We start from the raw sequence: 25,997 nt of genomic DNA, 5'->3' as shown, positions 1-25,997 counted from the left end.
ACTTCACTTTCACTTTTGATTAAGTTCTTAGGTACTAACATAGAACATCTAAATCATTTATTCAACCATTTATCTGTTATTTGAGAGAACTGTTTCCCTGTTTCCTCTGACATCTGTGTTAATGATATCTGAGGACTAAATTCTATGCAGTTACTTAGAGGATCTACTTAGATTCCGGGTTGAATCATTATTGCTATGGTATGATGAGTGGGAGGGATCAGGCTCCTTCCAATGAATCCTCCCAAGTTTTTAGCTTATTTTGTTTTTTTTTTTTTCAGACTTTAAACTGTTTTTTATGTTGAGGTTTAACTGATTAACAATGTTGTGGTGGTTTCAGGTGAACAGCCAAGGGACTCAGCCATGCATATGCATGTATCCATTCTCCCTCATATGCCCCTCCCTTCCAGGCTGGCACATAACACTGAGTAGAGTTCCATGTGCTATACAGTAGCTCCTTGTTGATTATCCATTTTGAATACAGCAGTGTGTACACAGCCATCCCAAACTCCCTAGCTATCCTTTCCCCTGGCAACCATCAGTTCATCTTGCAAGTCTGTGAGTCTTGCAAGTCTGTGAGTCTTGCAAGTCTGTGAGTCTCTTTATGTTTCTTAATATAACTCTGTTGAGTTATTAAGCTCCCTAAGCACAAATGTGGGTTTCCTCTTTTACATCATTTAGATGTAAATTACTTAGCTTCTGCTTATAGGAACAGAAATAATGAAAGGCCATCTGAGTGTGTGTGTGTTGTTTGTTTTTTTTGTTTTGTTTTTTTTTTTTTTCTGATTTTGGAGGACAGGGAAAAGGAAACAAGGGAAAAGTTGTGGAATGGGAAGGAAAGGGATGGGGGGAGTCTTCAAGATGAAAAGTTAAAATAAGCCTGACAGTCCAGTGGTTAGGACTCCCAGCTTAGCTTCCAGTGCTAAGAGCCGGGTTCAATCCTTGGTCAGGGAACTAAACTCCCACAAGCTGCCCTGCACAACCAGGAAAAAAATGGTCATTGACACCTAAGGTTAGTCAAACATAGTTATATGAGCTCCATTCTTAGTGAAGTCTATCACGTATCCTTTTTTTTTAGTTTTCCCTTTAAGAAATTTTTAGTCCTCCCAAAGATTTTGAAGCATGTACCTGATGAGCGTTAGTATATTTGCTCATTTGGCTCTGAAGAATGGGTAAATTCAGGCAGTTTATTTTAGTCATATCCTGAAAGTTTTGTTAAGAAATATAATTTCAGGAATTGGCAAACCATTTGTTACCAGATCTCCTGGGCTATTGAAGAAGGATTTAATTTTCTACATGTCCACTGTTGCAGTCTGAATCCTTTAATGACACTCTTAAAACAAATATAAAGATTTACTGTGCATGTGATAAATTCTACGGAGTACCTCCAGCCAAAAAGAAAGTAAAGTTTACCATACATGAAGGATGTTAAAATACACTGCTGTACATTACTGTAGAATTTCGGTTTTAGTGTTATATCTCTAACAGCTTTCTCATCTGTCGACTGTTGTATTTTTCTTAGAATTTTAAAATTCTAGATCAATTTATTTTTTATTGTCTATAAACCTTTAAATCACAATATTGTCTTTAGAATACTAGAGCCTGTCAGTGCCCTCATTGTTTACCTTTTGAGGATCCCATAACTAATTGTAGAGTATGGTCTCATTTCTTCCCACTAGGACTATCAGTATTCATAAATTTATACTCTTCATTGTAGTTTGTTCCTGAATATCAGAAGTCAGATGTTCTGATTTATAGAGGATTCTAAAATAAGTTTCTAAAAAGCCTTATCTTATATATGTGTGTTATATGGAGGAACTAATATTTCTATTAAATGTTTCATTGACCAAAATTTTAAAGTAAGTAACCTGCCTGCAATGGAGGAGATGCAGGTTCAATCCCTGGGTCAGGAAGATACCTGGAGAAGGGAATAGCAACCCACCCCAATATTCTTGCCTGGAGAATTCCATGGACAGAGGAGCCTGGTGGGCCACAGTCCATGGGGTCACAAAGAATTGGAAACAACTGAGTGACTAACACTATATCAGGAAAAGTAATTGTAGCAGCTGATTTGTAAATGATTTTAAAAGCTATTTTAGTAATTTAAATAAATTTGCTTCCTTGTTTTGTACTCATAAAAAAAAAGAAATGTTATATTGCCCATTAATGTAACTCATGGCAATATATTTTTAAATTTTGCTTAGTTTTTACACTTTAAGAAAAAAAAGTATCAGACTATCTGTCGTCTGATTTTTTTCCTTTTTAATTTCAATTTTATTGCAAGTGTTTATTGCCTCTAGAGAAACCTGTATGCGGGTCAAGAAGCAACAGTTAGAACTGGACATGGAACAACAGACTGATTCCAAATAGGAAAACAAGTACGTCAAGGCTGTGTATTGTCACCCTGCTTATTTAACTTATATGCAGAGTACCTCATGAGAAATGCTGGGATGGAGAAAGCACAAGCTGGAATCAAGATTTCCAGGAGAAATATCAATAACCTCAGATATGCAGATGGCACCATCCTTATGGCAGAAAGTAAGGAAGAACTAAAGAGCCTCTTGATGAAAGTGAAAGAGGAAAGTCAAAAAGTTGGCTTAAAGCTCAACATTCAGAAAACTAAGAACATGTCGTCTGGTCCCATCACTTCATGGTCAATAAATGAAGAAACAGTGGAAACAGTGGCTGACTTTATTTTGGGGGACTCCAAAATCACTGCAGATGGTGATTGCAGCCATGAAATTAAAAGACGCTTACTCCTTGGAAAGAAAGTTATCACCAACCTGTACATTATATTAAAAAGCAGAGACATTACTTTGTCAACAAAGGTCCGACTAGTCAAGGCTATGGTTTTTCCTGTAGTCATGTATGGATGTGAGACTTGGACTATAAAGAAGGCTGAGTGCTGAAGAATTGATGCTTTTGAACTGTGGTGTTGGAGAAGACTCTTGAGAGTCCCTTGGACTGCAAGGAGATCCAACCAGTCCATCCTAAAGGAGATCAGTCCTGGGTGTTCATTGGAAGGACTGATGTTGAAGCTGAAACTCCAATATTTTGGCCACCTGATGCGAAGAGCTAACACATTTGAAAAGACCGTGATGCTAGGAAAGATTGAGGGCAGGAGGAGAAGGGGACAACAGAGGATGAGATGGTTGGATGGCATCATTGGACATGAGTTTTGGGTAGACTCTTGCAGTTGGTGATGGACAGGGAGGCCTGGTGTGCTGCAGTTCATGGGGTCGCAGAGTCAGACACAACTGAGCGACTCAACTGAACTGAACTGAAGTAATTTATGTTCTTCTAAAGTATTAGATGGTATGGTTGGCTGAATGGTAGGTACATGTGATATGCTAAAATTTATTTACACAGTTGTAGTATTTAAAAGAGCATATTTCCATGGGCTTCCCCAATGGTAAAGAAAGTGAACGCCTTAGTTTCAGTCGTGTCTGACCTTGTGAACCTATGGACTATAGCCCACCAGGCTCCTCCGTCCATGAAATTTTTAAGGCAAGAATACGGAGTGGGTTGCCATTCCTTTCTCCAGGGGATTTTCCTGACCCAGGAATTGAACCCAGGTCTCATGCATGGCAGGCAGATTCTTTACCATCTGTGTAACCAAGAAGTCCATGAGTGATAAAGAATCTGCCTGCAGTGCAGGAGATGTGGGAGACTTGTGTTCAATCAGGACTTCCCTAGTGGCTCAGATGGTAAAGCTTCTGTCTACAATGTGGGAGACCCTTGGGTCAAGAAGATACCTTGGAGGAGGGCATGGGAATGCACTCCAGTATTCTTGCCTGGAGAATCCCATGGACAGAGGAGCCTTTTGGGCTACAACAGTTCATGGGGTCACAAAGAGTCTCACCCTACTTAAGTGACATATTTACATAGGGATAGGGTGAACTGTCTGTGGAAGCAGAATAGGGAGGCTGAAGAAAGATTCAGGCATATATGGAAACCTGATTTATGATAGAAGTAGCATTGCAGATGACTTGTTTTTTGGCTCAAGCAATATCTATAAGATATTGTAGCATACAGAGGTCTGTGTGATGGGTGTTCACTACAGCATTTTGCTAGTATAAAAGCAAAAGATTGTTCATCCAAATGTCTGTCGATAGTATAATTTTTAAATAAGTAATAAAATAATTCATTATATATATTAAATTATAAATATAAAATGGAAAATTATACAGTGATTTAGACAAAGAAAACAGGGAAAAACCACTCCTTTTGTACACTACATCTGGGACTAATAGGTGGCTCAGACGGTAAAGAATCCGGCTGCAGTGCGGGAGATCTGGGTTCAATCCCTGGGTTAGGAACATTCCCTGGAGAAGGGAATGGCTACCCACTCCAGTATTCTGTTCTGGTCCCAAAGAGTCAGACACGACTGAGCAACTTTCACTGTCACTTGCTCTGGAAAGCAATTTGGTAATAACTATCACAATTTAAAATATGCAGCTCCTATCAAACAGCCTGATTAAAAATGGGTGGAAGAACTGAATAAACATTTTTTTTCGAAGAGGAAATGCAGACAGCAGACAAACACATGAAAAGATGATCAACATCACTAATCATCTGGGAAATGCAAATCAAAACCATGATGAGATATCACCTCACACCTGCCAGAATGACTATCATTGAAAAGAATAAAAATTACAAATATTGGTGAGGATGTGGAGAACACTGAACTCTCATATGCTGTTGGTGGGAATGTAAATTGGTACAGCCACTGTGGAAAACAATATGGAGATTTCTCAAAAAACTAAAATGGAACTATCATATCACCCAGCAATTCCACTCCTGGGTATATAGTTAAGAACAAAAATACTAATTTGAAAAGATACAGGGACCCAAATGTTCATTCTAGCATTATTTATACTAGCCAAGGTATAGAAGCAACCTCAGTGTCCATCAACAGATGAATAGTAAAGATGGTGTATATATAGACACACACAATGGAATATTGCTCAGCAATAAAAAAAAAAAGAATGAAACTTTGCCATCTGCAACATCATGGATGGACGTGGAGGGCATATTAAGTGAAGTAAGTCAGAAAGAGAAAGACAAATAGTATATGATATCACTTATATGTGAAATCTAAAAAAAGTACAATAAACTTGTGAATAAAACAAAAAAGATGCAGACTCACATATATAAGAACACACTACTGGTTACCTCTGGGGAGAGGGAAGGGAAAAGAGGCAACGTAGGGGTAGAAGGAAAAAACAGGGTTACTATGAGACTATATGAAATCATCCATGTAAAACTTTTGAAAATTACAAAGCATTACAGAATTTAAATAATCTTCCATTCAGTAAAAAATAAATAATTTTTTTAAAGGACAGGATATGAATGGATGAACGGAGGTGACTGGCTAAGTGTCTAATCAGAACACTGGCATTCCCCATGAAGAATGCTGCTGGCTACTCTGGATTCTGGAACACTGAAAACAGCAACTGCACTGACAGTAGGAACAAAATGAATTATAAGTACTTTGGCATCTAAGAGAGAAGTGTGTGTCTGATCACTATTGGCTGTAATATTTTTGGTCAGTTACCTAGAAGTATCAACAACATGTGAACTGTGAACTTCTAGATGTTCAAGCTGGTTTTGGAAAAGGCAGAGAAACCAGAGATCAAATTGCCAACATCCGCTGGATCATCAAAAAAGTAAGAGAGTTCCAGAAAAACATCTATTTCTGCTTTATTGACTATGCCAAAGCCTTTTGACTGTGTGGATCACAATAAACTGTGGAAAATTCTGCAAGAGATGGGAATACCAGACCACCGTCTCTTGAAAAACCTGTATGGTCAGGAAGCAACAGTTAGAACTGGACAGGGAACAATAAACTGGCTCCAAATAGGAAAAGGAGTATGTCAAGTCTGTATATTGTCACCCTGCTTATTTAGCTTATATGCAGAGTACATCATGAGAAACGCTGGGCTGGAGGAAGCACAAGCTGAAATCAAGATTGCCAGGAGAAATATCAATAACCTCAGATATGCAAATGACCCACCTTTATGGCAGAAAGTGAAGAGGAATTAAAGTGCCTCTTGATGAAAGTGAAAGAGGAGAGTCAAACAGTTGGCTTAAAGCTCAACATTCAGAAAACTAAGATCATGGCATCCAGTCCCTTCACTTCATGGGAAATAGATGGGGAAACAGTGGAAACAGTGGCTGACTTTATTTTTCTGGGCTCCAAAATCACTGCAGATGGTGATTGCAGCCATGAAATGATAAAAGACGCTTGCTCCTTGGAAGGAAAGTTATGACCAACCTAGACAGCATATTAAAAAGCAGAGACATTACTTTGCCAACAAAGGTCTGTCTAGTCAGGGCTATGGTTTTTCCAGTGGTCATATATGGATGTGAGAGTTGGACTATAAAGAGAGCTGAGCACCGAAGAATGGATGCTTTGAGCTGTGGTGTTAGAGAAGAATCTTGAGAGTCCCTTGGACTGCAAGGAGATCCAACAAGTCCATCCTAAAGGAGATCAGTCCTGGGTGTTCATTGGAGGGACTGATTTTGAAGCTGAAACTCCACTACTTTTGCCACCTCATGTGGAGATCTGACTCATTTGAAGAGACCCTGATGCTGGGAAAGATTGAGGGCAGGAGGAGAAGGGGACGACAGAGGATGAGATGGTTGGATGGCATCACTGACTCGATGGACATGGGTTTGGGTGGACTCTGGGAGTTGGTGATTGACAGGGAGGCCTGCGTACTGTGGTTCATGGGGTCGCAAAGAGTCAGACCCGACTGAGCGACTGAACTGAACTGATCAGAAGTATTACACTTTTCTCTATTAATGAGATTTTTTGTTAATTGTGTTTATTTTTCACACATTTACTGACTGCCTTGTATATTGTATCTCTTGGTTTTTTTGTCTTGCTCCTTTCATAGCCTGTTCTTCACACAGTGCCCATGTGAACATACTAATATGTTCAACCATAATTATATGATATTTTATCATATATCATCATATTATTTTGCATCTAAAAATAAACTATCCAAATCTTACAATGTAGAAAATCCATATAATAGAATCCCTTTAGAAACCCTTGAACATCTGAAGGTAATGTACCCAGGTTGAAATTTCTTTGGTGCTGTAAAAATAAGGCAAAATTGAAATAAACTTACATGTCTATCAGTAAGAGAGTTGCTAAATAAATCATGGAATACAGTCAAGCAATATATTAAAAAAAAAAAAGGAAAAATTTCCAGTAATGGCATAAACCCTCCCATGGTTAACAGTTAGAGCATCTGGACCAAATTTTTTTTAAAACCCATCTTTAAGTGCATGGAAACATCCAAAGTAGATAGAAACTACTAGGAATATACTAGACCTGGGTGTTGGTATACCCTTCTGTGCTATTTGAATTTAGACCAAGTGCAAAATAATTTTTTAAAACTTCAAATAATTAACTTTCATTATGCTTTATGTGTATTAAAATGAAACTTTAAAAATTTCAAATGTCTACTACATAGCTTTTAGATTATTAGGCATGTTTTTACTTTTAGAATTAAAAGTATACCTATCATTTCCTAGTAGATTGTTTTACTCTGTTTGGGTTAAGTATTGATTCATTCAATCTCAGAAAATATTTATGGGATGTCTAACATGTGACCAGACTTTCTTCTAATGCTGAGGTACAATAGTCATCAAGACAGAGAAGCTCTCTGCTCACTTGGGGTTTACTTTGTAAAGAACTGTCTTACTTAATAGAGACTTTGTAAGCAAAAGATATATATTTACCTAAAGTTATCATCTGAGAGAAGAATGGAAAAAAAAAGGAAAAAGGATAAGCAAGAATCCTGTTTCTTTATGTACATTAAAATCCCTAATATTAGAGGGAGTCTTAGTAGTTTCAATCTTTTTACATGAGGATTTTGACAAATTTACTGTATTCTTTTTGATTAATTTTTAGGATATATCAAAATTTTAATCTTTATTTTTTCAGTCATTTTAGAAATTAGTGGATTATAGATGTGTAATTTACTAGAGAATTTTGTTTGGATTTGTCCTTTATGTTGAGGGAGCTTGTGGAGGAATATGTCAACTTTTACATAAATATGACAGGTGTGTATTGTGAAATGGAATTTATTTGGCTTTCTTTTGCATTCATCCATTCTTCTATAACCTGTAGGTAATATGTTGTTGTTGGTTATTTTTATACCATGAGCGATTTTTTAAGGCAGGAGAATTAAAAACTTTTTTGATGTAGTTAATAACCCTTAACATTATGAAAGTTTTATGTGACTTTTATTACTAAACCTCTATGATTTTGTTCACTGCGTTTGTTATTAATACACTAAAATTATCCTAATAAAAAAAATCTCTGACTCAGCAGATAGACCAAATCAAATTTAAGTTTCAACAGTATCAAATATTCCTTAAAATACTCCTTTCCCAGGAACTTTCTCTTAATTTTAGGATATTGGGTATGTCCTCACTTATCCTTTGTCCCAGGTAAACTTAGGCCTGGTGTAATTATGCTGTTTTTCCCTACTATGTTTTTCTTTTGTTTTTTGCATCTGTTATATTTTTATGATATTTGTAGATGTCTTGTCTGTATATTCATTAAGAAATGGTATTTTAAAGACTATTTTATATTTTCTGAAATCATTCTGATCAAATTTATGGTATTTTCCAGTAGCTGAATATCAATATCAATTATAAAATTGTAACAATTATCATTTCATCTTAGATGATAGACCAGAAATAGTGACTGCAGTATATCTGAGTTTAAAGCACTGTTTGATTTTCTAAATCAGCATCTGAAAAGTTTTGTCTAGTGGGCTTCAGTGGCATACTATTCTTTATCCCTCAACTAAGTATATTCTTTTTTCTTTCTCTTTCTCTCTTAAAAAAAATATCAACAGCTTGACCAAGTCATCCGCCAAAGAAGCCTGTCCAGTTTGGAACTGTTCCTTTCCTGTGCTCAGAAACAGTTAAGTGCTTTAATAGCTACAGAACCAGTTGACATTGAATAAAGAAAACGTGACAAGCTAACCCACACTGGCAATGGATAAATCATTAGACCTCTACAATACATGCTCTGAATTATAAAAATACTTTTGTTTTCTTTCCAAACCTTGGAAAATTGGTTTCCACTTCAAGGATAAACTAAAACAATATTTAGAAGAACAAGAGATCTAATTTATTTTCTTTTATTTTCTCCTTTATGTTTAATGTTATTTTATTAGTAGCAGTAGTAGCAGCAACAGACAGTATGATGTGCCCTCAAAACCATTGAAAATTACCAAAATTTAATTAAATAAACTTACAGCTTCTGGTGGCCGGTTACATTGTATTTGGCAAAAATAGTAAATATCTTTACTTATCATTTCACAGTGACTCTGGATGAGATTCTAGAATGTCATCATACATTTATTTGATTTTGAGGATATAAATAGCATGGTTTTCAATGTCACCTTTTTATCTGTGTAACTTAGCTATAAAGCATGGATATGCCAGAGAATCATTCTGATATTACCAACCTCTTCTATAGTGGGATCCATATATTGTCATTGGTAGCAATTAAAAACACTGAAGATTATTAAATTAATTCAACTTTGATCTTATGTACCACCTAAAGGAATATATATGTATAATATGCTTATCTCCTATTTCTGTTCTTCACAGTCACTATGAATCAATAAAATCTTTTTTCTTACAAATCACACCATGAACTTAATCTCTAGAAAGAGAATATAACTTAGGGAATTTATATTCCCTCTTATATATAAATATAATGGAATCAGGTCCAAATATGAAATGTGAAATCCTTTCCCAGTACTTCAGGATGTACTTAATTCATGAGCAGTGTGCTTCAGTGCAAAATCATGAGGTTTTTGTTTTCTCTTTTGACATCAAAACTAAAATATCATTTAAAATGTTTGCAAACATTTTTGTTTTGTTTCCTGAAATGATCCTACTTTCATTGGCTTTGTACTTTTCTGGGATTTCTCGGTGTAATAAAGAGAGCTTCAAATATTATTTGGTGGTTGTTATTTTTAATACTTTAGAGTTTTTTCTTTAATTTTTTTCCTAAATCTAACTTCTACATCTGTGGATGATGATGTTTTTAACTTATACCTACACACCAAGAATCTTTAACAAGGGCTTATTTTACCAAGGGCTTCTCTGTTGGCTCAGATGGTAAAGAATCCACCTACAATGTGGGAGACCTGGGTTTGATCCCTGGGTTGGGAAGATCCCTTGGAAGAGGGCATGGCAACCCTCTCCAGTGCTCTTGCCTGGAGAATCCCGGTAGACAGAGGAGCCTGGAGGACTACAGTACAGAGGAGGCAAATAGTCGGACACTACTGAGTGACTTTTACTTCACTTCAAGAATCTTTAAATTGTTAATGACTACTTAGTTGTTTTATCTTACAAATTTAAATAAGAAATGAAAGCAAGCAGGCCACTGATTTGAAATGCAGCACAGTTAAAAAGGGGCAAAAGGGCTTTTAATCCAGAAACAAGTCAATAAAACAATGTAATAGTCATGTTTAAAATCAGTTGACTGTCATCAAATTTAAAATGATAGGATATTTGACAAGTTACTCAGATATGAGTTCAATGAAAATGAAGCATAGAAGGTCGTTGAAACTAAGATCCAGAGATAGAGGATGTATCAAGAGAATATAATCATCTCCACCTCTCTTTCTGTCCGAGCTAGCAGAGAATGATTTGTTTGTTCTTCCATTTGGAGTTCTAGTTTTGCTGTTGACATAGACTAATTATTGTCTGAAGTAATTTGCAACAAATTGATACTGATCAGTCTCTGAATATTTGCAGAACACCCACCATGCACAATAATAAATTCTTAGATTGCTACAATATTTTTATCCCATGGAGTTGTCCTTAAAGATAACTGAGAATAATCATCTGGACATAGAACTAATTAATACATTTATCCTTCCAAACTGAATTAGCTAATAATATGTTTCAGTGATATTCAGTTACAGGTTTCCACATTTAGACCTGTATTCTCTTTTTGTTCTGGTTATCACAAGGACATAAACCATGTCAGGTAGCATTCACCAAGAGAATTAGACTTAAACATTTAAATCTCATGCTTACAATTTAATTTCTCATGATTTAAGCATTATGCTATTGTTAGGGGAAGCACACTGACTGAGCCCGCCCACCCTGGCCAGGCACCATAGTAACTATTTGCATGAGTTGTTTTGACAGGAGGTCCTGGTAAAGAACATGGAACTAATAAACTGTCAACCAGAAGAGCTCGGAAAAGGTCAAAAGGAGACACCACATGTCAGATCACCTCCCAGAATCCTTCTCACTGGCATCCATATAGACTGAACAAGGCATGCACGACCAGGAAGGACTGTGAGTCAGAATGACTGGCTAAAGACAACCCAGAAACTAATCCCATCACCACAAAACACAAGACTGCTATGTGGCAGAGCAGTTCTCCTAGGTTCCCTTACCCTACTGCTCTCCACCCGGGCCCCCAGTAAAACTGGGGATTTTATTCCCGATAACATCTCCTGCTTTGTCAGCACATATATCTCCCCAGACAATTCATTTCTGAGTGTTAGGCAAGAACCCAGTGTTGGGCCCTTGAAGGGGGTCTCCCTCCCTGAAACACTGTGACTAAAGATAAGAGATTCTCCCTGATATATGAGCTGAAAGTCTCAAACTAGTCAAATGTTTTGTATCTAAAACTTTCCCCTCCTATTGTATGGTTTCCTTACCACTTTTAAGAGCATTTCCTATCTTTATGTCTAGGTGAATAAAGCACCATCTTGAAAGACTATGGGTAAGAGAGTAATTAGATTTTTTGAGTGACAAAGCACTGTCAAATTGTGACTCCATTTTTAGTAACATGCTTGAGGGTTCATTATTAGAAGAGTTATTTCCTCAAAAAACAAATGAATATCTGCTTTGAACCAAGTATTTTCACATTATTATCTCAACACCCCTGTGAAGTTGAAATAACCCTGTATAGGAAATGATATATCCACATTGATTAGTGTAGATTAGGTGTTTAACTGCCCATGAGGACCAGATAGAGTTTGGGGGGATTCAACCCCAGATCTTTCAACAGGTAGTTTTATTCTTTCTAGTATAAAATTGCAGATACCTAACATCTTTTAGAACTGGACATGGAACATCAGACTGGTTCCAAATAGGAAAAGGAGTACATCAAGTCTGTATATTGTCACCCTGCTTATTTAACTTATATGCAGAGTACATCATGTGAAATGCTGGAGTGGAAGAAACACAAGCCGGAATCAAGATTGCAGGGAGAAATATCAGTCACCTCAGATATGCAGATGACACCACCCTTATGGCAGAAAGTGAAGAGGAACTATCTCTTGATGAAAGTGAAAGTGGAGAGTGAAAAAGTTGGCTTAAAGCTCAACATTCAGAAAATGAAGATCATGGCATCCGGTCCCATCACTTCATGGGAAATAGATGGGGAAACAGTGGAAACAGTGTCAGACTTTATTTTTTTGGGCTCCAAAATCACTGCAGATGGTGACAGCAGCCATAAAATTAAAAGACACTTACTCCTTGGAAGAAAAGTTATGAGCAACCTAGATAGCATATTGAAAAGCAGAGACATTGCTTTGCCGACAAAGGTCCGTCTATTCAAGGCTTGCAGTAGTCATATATGGATGTGAGAGTTGGACTGTAAAGAAAGCTGAGCACCGAAGAATTGATGCTTTTGAACTGTGGTGTTGGAGAAGACTCTTGAGAGTCCCTTGGACTGCAAGGAAATCCAGCCAGTCCATCCTAAAGGAGATCAGTCCTGGGTGTTCATTGGAAGGACTGATGCTAAAGCTGAAACTCCAATACTTTGGCCACCTGATGCTAAGAGTTGACTTATTGGAAAAGACTCTGATGCTGGGAGGGATTGTGGGCAGGAGGAGAAGGGGATGACAGAGGATGAGATGGCTGGATGGCATCACCAACTCGACGGACATGAGTCTGAGTGAACTCTGGGGGTTGGTGATGGACAGGGAGGCCTGGCGTGCTGTAATTCATGGGGTCGCAAAGAGTCAGACATGACTGAGTGACTAAACTGAACTGAACATCTCTCCATGAGAAATTATCTGGAAATATTTATCCAAATAGTCATCACATTACTTTAATCTTTAAAGAAGGAGACTAACCCCCTTTTATAAGCCTAGTTAGAATTCAAGCCCTGCCACATTCTAACTATGGAACATTGGACAAGTTGCCTAGCCAAATGGAGTCTCTGTTTTCTCATTTGTGAGGTGAAAATAGTGAGTTTAATAGACTTAAAAAAAAAAGTAAGCTTGTAAAATGCCCCATAGAGTAGACCTCATTGGTATGGCCTCCAGTTCACAATAAGCCCCCTTTCTCTGGGAACTGCCCACAAAACACAGGTGTAGTTGCCCACAAGCAACTGGCTAAACAATATTATTCTGCCCCTCTGACACTGACTGGCTGTTCCATAGGCGAAGACTAAAACTAGGCCTCTTGTGAAAAGTCATGTGCTGAGATACTTCAACTATTTTACCCTGCAGGGCAAGACATGAACTCTACTTCTGAGGGCAGAAGTCCCCTGATCACTGTCTTTCCTGAGTCTTGGATTCTTTGAGCTACCCAAATATTCTTCCAATATGCCAGCACCACTTACTTTTTTCCCTTAAGCTAGCCAGAGCCAGTTTCTATTACATGCAACCAATAAAGTATTAACCAAAGCAGTCCAGCACAGAGCCCAGCTCATAATCCCTGGATACCTGGCACTTATAAATTCTTCATTTCCTCCACCATACTAATCCTCATCCAAAATGGGAACATTCTTTGATTTATTTTAAGGAATGTTAAAAATATAACTGAACCAAAGCCCCTATTGTCTAATAAAGCCAAGTAAATCACAGATACCTAAAACTGTGAACAAACAGTGCCCTATTTAGAAGTTCTCTGTCACTCAGAATCTGGAATAGAGGTTTAAACTCAGCCTCGCTAAACGCTGATTCATGTTGCAGTTCAGTGAAGCCTTACTCAGTAATTGCTTTGAAATCAAAACCAGAACAGTGTCCCTATGATTGATATGATTCTGCACTAAGTCAGGTATCTACAATTATAACTTTTTTCTGACAGTTATACTGACTGGAATCAGGAAATGCTTAATATGCTTTAAAGAATGACGAATTACTCATTCGCTAAATTAAAATAAGTTTGCATAATAAATTCTGAATAAGAAAAAAGATATGTAAATACTTGGAAGACATTTATAAAACTATAAGAGAAAAACGAGTTATTGAATCTAAGCACTTAGCCCCTAGTCTTCTGTTTACATACCAGTAAACAACTCTACTAAGTCTCCAGACAACTCAGAGGAGCAAGAAGCCAAAATAAATTAATAGTTCTTCAGTTGGGAATTAGATTTATATGATCACACTGAAAATATAATTTTGTCAAAACTTTATCTCTAGAGATTAAATTGTAATTTCCTATGGAGTACATATAGAATGAAGTAATATTTTGTGTGTGTTGTTTAGTCGCTAAGTCATGTCTGACTGTTTGCGACCCCATGGACTGTAACCTGCCAGGCCCCTCTGTCCATGCAGTTTTCCAGGCAAGAATACTGGAGTAGATTGCAGTTTCCTTTTCCAGGTGATCTTCCCAACCCAGAATTGAACTCGCATCTCCTGCATTGGCAGGTGGATTCTTAGACTGCCGAGCCACCAGGGAAGGCCATGGAGTACATACAGAATTAAATAATATTTTGTGTCAGTTGCCACTTATAATTAATAATATGTGTTCTTATTTGTTTTATATATATCTTTCTGAACGAAGAGCCCACATCTATCTTGTTTATTATATCCTGAAGGAATTTCCTGGTACTTAGCCTGTGTGTGAACTTGGTATATAGTAGTGAGTTCATAAATAATTAATCAGTTATTCCACTAGTAATAAATTAAACTTGAGCTAATAGAGTCTGAGTGCTAATTTAAAGGAATAACTAAAATTGCTGTGGTACAATAAGAAATGAGGTCCTATGAGAAAGTTAAAGAACTGTCATAAAACAGTAACCTGCCTTTTAAACACTTTAAAATGAACCTGCATTTCCAAAAGGTACATGGGATAACTAAATCACAGCTACTAGAATGCTACTAAACTGATGCGCTACCCAAATTTACAAGATCCCCTAAGAGTGTAAGTAGAGACTGTGTGCTGTGCTTAGTCGCTTAGTCGTGACTGACTCTTTGTGACGTCACGCCCTGTAGCCCGCCAGGCTCCTCTGTCCATGGAGATTCTCCAGGCAAGAATACTGGAGTGGGTTGCCATGCCCTCCTTCAAGGAATCTTCCCAACCCAGGGATCGAACCCAGGTATCCCGCGTTGTAGGTGGATTCTTTATGGTCTGACCCACAGGGAAGCCCAAGAATATTGAAGTGGGTCGCCTATCCCTTCTCCAGGGGATCTTCCCAATCCAGGAATTGAAATGGGATCTCCTGCATTACAGGCTGATTCTTTACCAGCTGAACTACCAGGGAAGCCATATGAAAAATTACATGTCAAATAATTTCTTACAGTACCAAGCTATACCTGGCCTCCCAGTATTGGGAGTGAGCTGTAAATACTACACTCACTGGTCCTGGTCCATCAGGTTTCAGCTACAATAGTAGGGAGGAAGAAAAGTTAGAGAAGGGATTGTATACACAGGATTTTAGAGTCAAGAATAGGAGATCCAGAGGACCCAGCAGGAGCTGGGTGAGGGATGGGGACGGGGACAGGTGAAGAGAAGAGGGAGTTCGGGATCAGGTCAGAAGTGGGAATATTCAGAAGAATGTGTGAGTCCTAGTGTTAATGAATGCTGAAGGATATCTAATAGGCGTTTAGACTCCCACTCTGACTCACAGTTGTGGTGCAAACTAGTCTTTTATTTTTGAGAAATACACAGAGATCAAGGAGCAAAATCATTCAAAAGATAGGAAAACTTGACTCAGTCCTGGCAAAGATTCAGTTCTCAAAAGTCTGGAAGCTGATTTAAAAAGAAATAACTGAAGCTACAGAATGAACAAATCACTGACTTAACAAGTTCATATGCTGAAGCAAATTATAGAAAATGTCTTGTGGCAAGATGTATAGTAATAAATTCTGAGTTTTTGCTGTTTTGTGTAGGTGTCCTTTTCTAAAAATGTTAGATCCACCAAACACTGTGAAACATACTACCTTTATGAAACATAATTTTCTGTATCTCTTTTTGTCTGCTTTCCATACCTTCTAAAAATGTAAAGATTTATAGATTTATTAAAAATATATAACAGGAAAAAATATATATATAACAGGGATGCAAGTAGTCCAATTTTAGTAATTGTCTCAGTGATCTATTTTTTGGAATTAATTCTACATTATAATTTTACAGGCAAACCATATGTTTTTTTGTTCGTGGCTTTTTATGTAGCTAAAAATAATAGCACACTATTTTTCTTATAATTTTTCTTTTTTCTCATAAAGCAAGTCATAGACTTTTATACTTTGTATCAAATCAAAACTGACATTGGCAGCAGTTTTATAAAATGACATAAGCTAGGTAGAAATATCAAATCAGAATTTTTTAGAGAACTCCAGTCCTAGCTTCCAAGAAGTCCAGATAACCAGCTACAGTTATGGATAAGAGTGAGACACGTTCTCTTTTATATGAATTAAATTCAGAGTGTCACAGGGATTCTACCTTGGTAACGCTGGCAGTTCCCCACACGAATTCTTGTGCTTGGAAATGTCTTTATCTTTATTCCTTAGAAATTGAAAGGCATATTCTCTATTACACATGTTAAGTAATCTAAAGCCTGAAAATTCTATATAACCCACGATGCAGTGTTATATAGACCTTAATCTTAAATGTAATGGGGCTGATGCCCTCATTTCTTTATTCTCTCTCTGTTTCTCTTCTGATTCCACAGCTTTGCATACTCGCCATAGGCTAAAAGATCATTGTCTTTTAGGTCCAATCTTATATCCATCTGCCTGATTAATGTGGTACCAAACATGTCAAACCAGCGCTCTTCATCACCACCTCACCCCTGCCAACCAGAAATCTTTCTCTGTCTTTTGTAACATTTCCCATCTCGACAAATTTAGTCCTACTTCAAATTTAGTCCTGTCAGCTGTACTCCAAGACTTTTCCTCAGTTCATCTACTTTTTTCCATTCATTCTCACAACTACCTCGCTAACCAAAGCCTTTTTCACCTTGTGCCTTGTTGTTCGGTCACTTAGTCATGTCCCACTCTTGGCAACCCCATGGATTGCAGCACCCCAGGCTCCCCTGTCCTTCACACTGCTTTTGAAATAGTCTGCTACGTGAGTCCTTATTTTCATTCTTGCTCTCAAATCATCAGTTCTCCACATTACAGTTAATGATTTCCTAAAGCCTAAATTTATTGAACCAACTAATGTGTCTATGGGAAAATACATTCATAATTTTACTCTGGATGCTAGGAACATATACGAAGTAGTAAATAGTTTCAAATCATTGGCAGTGGTTTCAATCACTGGGGCAGGGATACTAACATGATCAAGTGTAGGTGGTGAAAGTATAATTGGGCTGAAGAAAAGGAGAAAGTGGTAAATGAATGGTTGAGACTTGCAAGTGTGCAGTGAGTATGTATATACTTTTGGGATCCAACTCATTCTTTTTCACATCCTTTCCTTCTATATGGCTTCGGTTTGACCTGTTTCTCTACAATTATTAACTTTTCTATACCAAAATGTTTCTCCTTAAAGGTTTACAAGGGAATAGAATTCAGCATTAAAATATCCATGATCTCTTAGCAGTCTCCAACCTGTTTGACAGGGAAGATGGTTTGGGGATGGTTCAAGCACATTACTTTTATTGTGCACTTTATTATTATTACATCAGCTCTACCTCAGATCATCAGACATTAGACCCTGGAGGTTGGGGACCCCTGTCTTATATAATCCTTTTCAAGATTGATTATGAATTTTATTCACAGTGGTAGGAAAGTGGAAGCAAAATATATTCCTTGCCTCCCACCCCCCATGGTGAATCTTTTCATCCAGTGTTGCGTGTACTACAAAGGAACATGCAGTTTCAGGCCATTCTGGGCATTTTCTAAGTTAGTCCTGGCTTGCAGCATGAAGGACGAACATTTTCTCAACCTTCATTAGCTACCTTTTGGGGATGAGAAACAGCGGCTTCTCAGCCCTCAGGAAAAGTTCACTGTCTCTTCTTGCCGTGTGGCACCACCAATCCTGCATTATGGGGAACAAGTAACGAGGTAGGAAACTCAAGTAAGATGGGGGCCTGGGGTTGTAAGAATGGAGGAAATAGCAAAATTTGAGAAATTTCAAACAGGAGCACCCTGTTCTTTTCTAATTACCTGTTCTAATTATTACCTATCAGTTAACTAACAGAAATACTTAAGAAGTAGAATGTATCAGGTACCCTCTGGGCAATTAAGCTTGCTTCAACATGCTGATATCACTGTCAGGTGGCCATGCGTCTTTCCTTTATGAAATAGAGGACATGGGACCACATAAGACCCCAAGGTTGGAGCAACTCCATGAAATAGGCAAAACAAGGAGTGTGAATAAAAGCATGAGATGGTATTCAGTTTTACGTTTTGTGCTCTAAGTATTTTTGCATATTTCTTTCTCTTAAGCCTTTGACTGTGTGGATCACAATAAACTGTGGAAAATTCTGAAAGAGATGGGAATACCCACCTGACCCGCCTTTTGAGAAACCTATATGCAGGTCAGGAAGCAACAGTTAGAACTGGACATGGAACAACAGACTGGTTCCAAAGAGGAAAAGGAGTACGTCAAGGCTGTATGTTGTCACCCTGCTTACTTAACTTATATGCAGAGTACAACATGAAAAATGCTGGGCTGGAAGAAGCACAAGCTGGAATCAAGATTGCTGGGAGAAATATCAATAACCTCAGATATACAAATGACACCACGCTTATGGCAGAAAGTGAAAGGAACTAAAAAGCCTCTTGAAAGTGAAAGAGGAGAGTGAAAAAGTTGGCTTAAAGCTCAACATTCAGAAAATGAAGATCATGGCATCTGGTCCCATCACTTCATGGGAAATACATGGGGAAACAGTGGAAACAGTGTCAGACTTTATTTTGGGGGGCTCCAAAATTACTGCAGATGATGACTGCAGCCATAAAATTAAAAGACGCTTACTCCTTGGAAGAAAAGTTATGACCAACCTAGATAGCATATTCAAAAGCAGAGACGTTACTTTGCCCACAAAGGTCCGTCTAGTCAAGGCGATGGTTTTTCCTGTGGTCATGTATGGATGTGAGAGTTGGACTGTGAAGAAGGCTGAGCACCGAAGAATTGATGCTTTTGAACTGTGGTGTTGGAGAAGACTCTTGAGAGTCCCTTGGACTGCAAGGAGATCCAGCCAGTCTATCCTGAAGGAGATCAGCCCTGGGATTTCTTTGGAGGGAATGATGCTGAAGCTGAAACTCCAATACTTTGGCCACCTGATACGAAGAGTTGACTCATTGGGAAAGACTCTGATGCTGGGAGGGATTGGGGGCAGGAGGAGAAGGGGACGACAGAGGATGAGATGGCTGGATGGCATCACTGACTCGATGGACGTGAGTCTGAGTGAACTCCAGGAGTTGGTGATGGACGGGGAGGCCTGGCGTGCTGCGATTCATGGGGTCACAAAGAGTCGGACACGGCTGAGTGACTGAACTGAACTGAACTGAAGAGGAAGATAATATCTTAGTATGCTCAATGTGAAAGAAAACTAATCTGGGGCTTTTACCATTAATTGTGTAGCAATGCCTCTGGATAGAACTTTCAGAGATGAAGGAAACTTTCTATATATGCATTATGATATAGTAAACCACTAGCTGTAGGTGAGTACTGAACACTTAAAATGTGGTTTGTGTGACTGAGGAAGTTAATTTTTAAATTTAATTTAGTTTAAATTTATACAGCCGCATGTGACTAGTAGCCACCATATTGTACATTGTGAATCTAGAGATTTTCTTGCCAGGGAAGAAGCAGTGACGATTTGTTACCCTTGATCTTCAACATAGTCAAACTTGTTTGCTTCCACCCATCTTAAGATTAGTGTGGGGACTGAGCAGGTCAAGATTTCAAATGCATGTGAAATTCTTTAAGGAAAGATATCTCACCAGCAGAAGGCTGAGAAGGCAGTGCTGTTGATGTATTTAATTTTATCATGACTAAAGAGTAAAAGACCTACTAAGTCAGAATAACCCAGTGACTTATTATGACTCTCAGAGCTAGGAGCATTTCTGGTTTAGTGCCTGCAAAGAAGAACCATTTATCTTTGACCAAAATAATCCAAAAAATCAGAAACTCACTTCCTAGATTCACGGAAATACTTTAAATTCAGTCTTGGTTTGCTTTTGAGAAGGACTTGGAGAATCAATGTAACTTTAATTTTTTAAATTAAGCAGAAATTGAAGAATGTCATTATTCAATCAGTTTAGAATAATTCAATTTATTCATCATTCATAATTGAATACTAAGGATTCAGACTTCCAAAAGATTTTTAATTAATAAAATAATGTCTAATTAGTTATGTCTTTCAAGAATATTTTATGTACACTTTTTTCCCAGTAATTGAATTTGTTGAGAAATAGCTTGTCATTTCGGAGAAGGCGATGGCATTCCACTCCAGTACTCTTGCCTGGAAAATCCCATGGACAGAGGAGCCTGGGAGGCTGCAGTCCATGGGGTCACGAAGAGTCGGACATGACTGAGCGACTTCCCTTTCACTTTTCACTTTCATGCATTGGAGAAGGAAATGGCAACCCACTCCAGTATTCTTGCCTGGAGAATCCCAGGGACGAGGGAGCCTGGTGGGCTCCTGTCTATGGGTCACACAGAGTTGGACACGACTGAAGTGACTTAGCAGTAGCAGCAGCAGCTTGTCATTTAAAAAATAAATGCACTGAGCTCCTACTATGTGTCATGCATTGTGCTTGGCAAATACAGCTAATTAATGCTCTTAACAGTTCTTTTTTAGGAGAGGAAAATAAGGCTGAGAATGGGTCAGTAACTCACCAGTGATCATAGCTTGACAAGCACCGCTTCATAAGGTGTAAAGCCAGATTCCAGCCCATGTCTACCTGATGACAGTCCATGCTTATCAGAAGGCTAAACAGTTCCTTCTGCCAGTTACATTCACCTATTTTATTTAACCAAGCAGCTCAGTCTATTTAGGTTCACTTTTGTGATGTGTCTCCCACCAAAGGATGCTGATGATCTTAAAGAATTTACAAATTCCAGGCTTAGCTTCTTGGCAACCAGATTACGCTGACTGATATGTCATCACACCTGGCACTAAACTCTGTAGCTTATTGGAGTGCCATGGTTTCTGCTAATGGGGCAAAGTTATGGGAAAATAATTTCCCTTCTAAGCCAAATTCCATTTAATTGCTCTTGTTTACCTGGTGGGAAAAGGTTTACATCCCACAGCTCAAGCAAATCAATACTGCGATTTAGCCTGGAGTTACATTAGCTAAATGACAAGAATATAAAATCAAGAGATCAACTTATACAGTATTGGCTAATATAATGTAACAAAGAGTCTGCCAAAAGACTAATCTTCTCCCAAGCTCTAATCAATTCTTAAGGGAAATTGTCAATCTAAATCAATAAGAACTTGATGGTATGATGAGCATTATAACCTTACATTTTCAGAGAAGGAAACAGAAAAGGTTTGAATAAAGTAATTTAATTCTCTTCTAAATCTTAGTCATAGAGCACAAAACGAGCCAAGAACCACTAGCTCCTTTTCTCAAATTTTACCTATTATTTGAAATTGATACAGCTCTCCAGTGATATTAACATCAGAAATTACATCACATATTAAGCAATTTGGAAATAGACAAGAGAGTATTGTTTCCATTGCAAGATTTTAATGAGAATGTTTGTATTCTTCCCTTTCATAAATTAGCACAGGTTGTGCAGGATGGAGCCTGGATGTGTGGGTTCAATTCTCAGGTCCATCATTTACCAATTTAGTATTTAACCTGTTTTCTGCCTCAGTTTCCTCAGTTTTAGACTAGAATTCACTTCATAAGCCTGTTAGGTTAATGTGTAAAGCCATTAAAATATTGTCTGGCCCATATTTCAGAATTTATCTTCTGTATTCATAAAGAATAAAATTGCTATTTTTATTATCTTTAAGATTTTTCATTATTATTTTTGTTAATGTTTTTCATACTGATTGAATGTCATTTTTTTTAGCTTTTAAAAATACTTGCATTATTTTGACCCATTTGTTCTGATTCATGGTTTTTCTCTTCTGTCAAACCATGTCTTCATTTATTTGAAACAGATTTATGATCTGTCATCTTTCAGCCACATGTCCCAGTAGATTCCAAGTAAGAAGCTTAGAATCCTGTAAAACTTTGTCTTCAGAGAGGGTGAAAATAATGCTTTCCCAAATGATTTTTTTTTTCCAGTGGCAGCAAAAATTTTGAGAATTCTAAAACACTCTTTCCTTCAACAGTTATCTAAAATTAAGGCATGCACATCTGACCGCCATGCAACCTCCAAATTTCACTGTTGTGATTGTCTCAGGTATGTTTACCTTCAACAGACTTAGCCCTTCCTCCTCCTTCTCCTTCTCCTCCTCCCCTAGTCTGCTGAATTCCTGTTTGCTGTGAAGAGTGGTGACAAATGCTGATCTGAACTAGACCACATTCAGATGAAGTCAGATGGAGGACTTGGCCTCACACCAAACCTTAAAGCAGAGGGGAAGGGTGGAAACTGCTGTCTTGTAAATAGCGAGCCACCCAGTGCGTAAGCCCTGAAAACATGTAAATAACACTACGTCTCCTATGTTTTAATTCTCAATTTTGTTATGCTACCTTTGCCAGCTAGTTTAACTGAGTATGATTTGCAATGTTATTTTATTGAACATTTTTTGACAATTTGAATACAGCTTTGAATGCAGTGTTAAATCCTCTTCTGGCTCAGCAGATTGCAAAATTGCACGCTCTGTCTACACATCAAATCCTAGGTCTGGAGGGGATTTCAGACTTGACCTAGTTCAGCGCATCCAGAAAATACTGCATTTGAACTTTCTTATAACAGATGGTATCTCAAACTATGCTAAATGACATCCATATAAGAAGATTAATTATATTATTAAAGACTTTCTCACAAAGGTTAACATTAAGCTTGGCTTCCATTTCTGATAAATTCATACAATTTTGTCTTCTTGTTTAAGGATCACCAGCCAATTCCAGTGTCTGGACCAGTAAGTTTAATCACCATTTTGTGACTAAGGAGGAAACTAAATATCATAAATTATGTTAACAATTTAGTTCTAAATTTTTTGTGTCAGCTTTATGTGTCAGGTTTGGGACTGGTCAGTTTTTGTTAATTCATCAGGGATCCAGTGTTGGAAAAGTCCCAGAGAAGAGCTACTCTGAAGAACTCTCAGAGAATTCAGCTCAATTCTGGCAGTCCTTTTATAGAGATTTTGAGATGACCAGAAACTACACCAGCATAATACCTAAAGCTTCGGCCTAACAGGAATTTAAATTATAACTACATTACATTATCATGTTTTTGTGAGAATTACATAAGAAAAAAAAAATTTATATTGTCAAAGGAAGGAAAGTTTGCTTTAATCAATGCCCCAATGATTGAATAGCATATATTCCATAACACAATAAAGATTTACCTCAAAACCATTGGGCCTTCTATCCTCCTACTTTCTATTATTATTTAGAATTATTTTTCAGTTATAAGTTGACAATGATAGGTTGCTTTAAAATATTAAATACATGGCATTTTAAAAATTCACATTGATTTTAAACTTAGCTTTAGTTACATTTTTAATGTATTCAAATTGTAGAATACTTCATAATCAGCATCTAAGAGCTGTTCATTTCATTTATGATTAAATAGTGTCCTCATCAATCTATTTATTTTTTTAAGTTATTTTCCCCTTAAAAGAAATGAATTGCTGTGTTGTGTGTTTTCTTGGAAACCATTCAGGCTGTATGTGGAGACTTCTGTTCTTATTCTCTCCAGTTGTTCTCTGTTGCAGAGACAGAGGATGGGTTGTATTTCCCTAAGCCATAGCAGTTCAGTGAGGCACTGCTGAGATACTAATGAATGATGAGCAGAACTGAAGTGTATCATGTCCAAGCCAAAACATTCAATTACTGCTGCCAGACCAACCAGCCCAAAGCTCTCTTCCCCTGCTGAGTGACAGTGGAAGAGACCTTGTGTTGAAATGGTAGAGACGAGATCAAACGGGATCAAACACCCTGCATCACCGAGTTGCCACAAGGACCGTTGTTGGAGGAAACCTATGCCCGCACATGGTTTTAATTGAATGAGAAATGAACTTTTTTTTTTTTTTGTATGTTAAGTTGGAGATCTCGGAGTTTTCTGTTATTGCGGGAGAACTTGATCTATCTTAATATAACTAGAAATAGATAAATCTCAGGATAAACTAACTTCCTTGGGATTCTTACTAATACCCATTTAGACCTTGTCTCAAAGAGATCAGTCAACTTCCACAACGAGTGTTGGTTCAGTGTCTAATGTTTCCAGTCACTACACAAGATACCTGTGAGAGAAAGACTGTGAGGCTACAACCTCTTGACTTTAGATCACATAGAAGTACTTCCTAGGGTTTTGTTGAGCCATTCAATGGTGGGAAACTTTACTGAAAATATTTTATCAAAATAATTTGTTAATCTGAAAATGGTGCATACACACATTGTGTGTACACATCATACATGCTGAACGCACTCAGTCGGCATGAGTGTTTTAAGCATAGGTGTATGTATATATTTGAAGGAGTAGTGGGGAGAGAGAGAAAGATACAAGGCACCACATTCTTCAGTTGGTCTTTCACTAAATTCCAAAAGCCAGACAGAATAAATTTGTAATCAGTGTAATTGTGGTCTACCTGACACTGTCTTGCACAGAATAAAAATGGTTCCCCAATAACATGGAAATCACATATTTCATTTCCAGCCAGTGTCTAACTGGTCATTTTGTTTGTTTGTTTTTTCTTTCTTTTGTAGAATAGGTTGAAATTGTCTGAAATGAATTAGTGCAATTTAAAAAACCACATATTTTACTATTACATTGTATGTGCTTAGTCACTCAGTCGTGTCCAACTGTTTGCAACCCCACACTGTAGCCCACCAGGCTCCTCTGTGCATGGGATTCTCCAGGCATGAATACTGGAGTGGAGAACTTCCCAACCCAGGGATCAAATCCAGGTCTCCCTCATTGAAGGCAGATTCTTTACCATCCTGAGCCACCAGGGAAGCCAGTGTACATATTGTGTATATACTATTACATGGTATGTACACTTAGTTGCAGTTTTTTGTCCTAAATTAAATGTAGATTTTATTGAATTGCTATTAATGCCAAAGAACTGCTATTCAGTCACATAACTGTTTCATAGTTGCACCTTACCTTGCCTCTGACCTATTACCTATGCCACTGGGCAGTGACATACCCATCATATTCAGTTCAGTTCAGTTCAGTCGCTCAGTCATGTGCGACTCTTTGCGACCCCACGAATCACAGCATGCCAGGCCTCCCCGTCCATCACCAACTCCCAGAGTTCACTCAAACTCATGTCCATCGAGTCGGTGATGCCATCCAGCCATCTCATCCTCTGTTGTCCCCTTCTCCCTCTGCTCCCAATCCCTCCCAGCATCAGAGTCTTTTCCAGAGTCAACTCTTCGCATCAGGTGGCCAATGCATACGAGTTTCAGCTTCAGCATCAGTCCTTCCAATGAACACCCAGGACTGATCTCCTTTAGGATGGACTGGTTGGATCTCCTGCAGTCCAAGGGACTCACAAGAGCCTTCTCCAACACCACAGTTCAAAAGCATCAGTTCTTTGGCACTCAGCTTTCTTCACAGTCCAACTCTCACATCCATATATGACCACTGGAAAAAAACCATAGCCTTGACCAGACGAACCTTGGTTGGCAAAGTAATATCTCTGCTTTTCAATATACTATCTAGGTTGGTCATAA

General features: G+C 37.9%; 1 protein-coding gene across 1 annotated transcript in view; it reads left to right on the top strand.

The window, feature by feature from the left end:
* CCDC91 (coiled-coil domain containing 91) overlaps positions 1-9,933 on the top strand; it is a 416,515-nt gene extending 406,582 nt beyond the window's left edge. Inside the window, exon 13 of the mRNA XM_052640421.1 lies at positions 8,880-9,933. Within this exon, the coding sequence (XP_052496381.1) occupies positions 8,880-8,990 (111 nt within the window). The 3' untranslated portion in view covers positions 8,991-9,933. The remainder of the gene's footprint in view (positions 1-8,879) is intronic.
* Positions 9,934-25,997: the final 16,064 nt, after the last annotated feature.

The sequence above is a fragment of the Budorcas taxicolor genome, chromosome 5 (assembly GCF_023091745.1).
Source record: "Budorcas taxicolor isolate Tak-1 chromosome 5, Takin1.1, whole genome shotgun sequence".
NCBI classification, from domain to species: Eukaryota; Metazoa; Chordata; class Mammalia; order Artiodactyla; family Bovidae; genus Budorcas; species Budorcas taxicolor.
The sequence above is the reverse complement of the archived record's forward strand: the minus strand, read 5'-3'. Positions and strand labels throughout refer to the sequence as shown.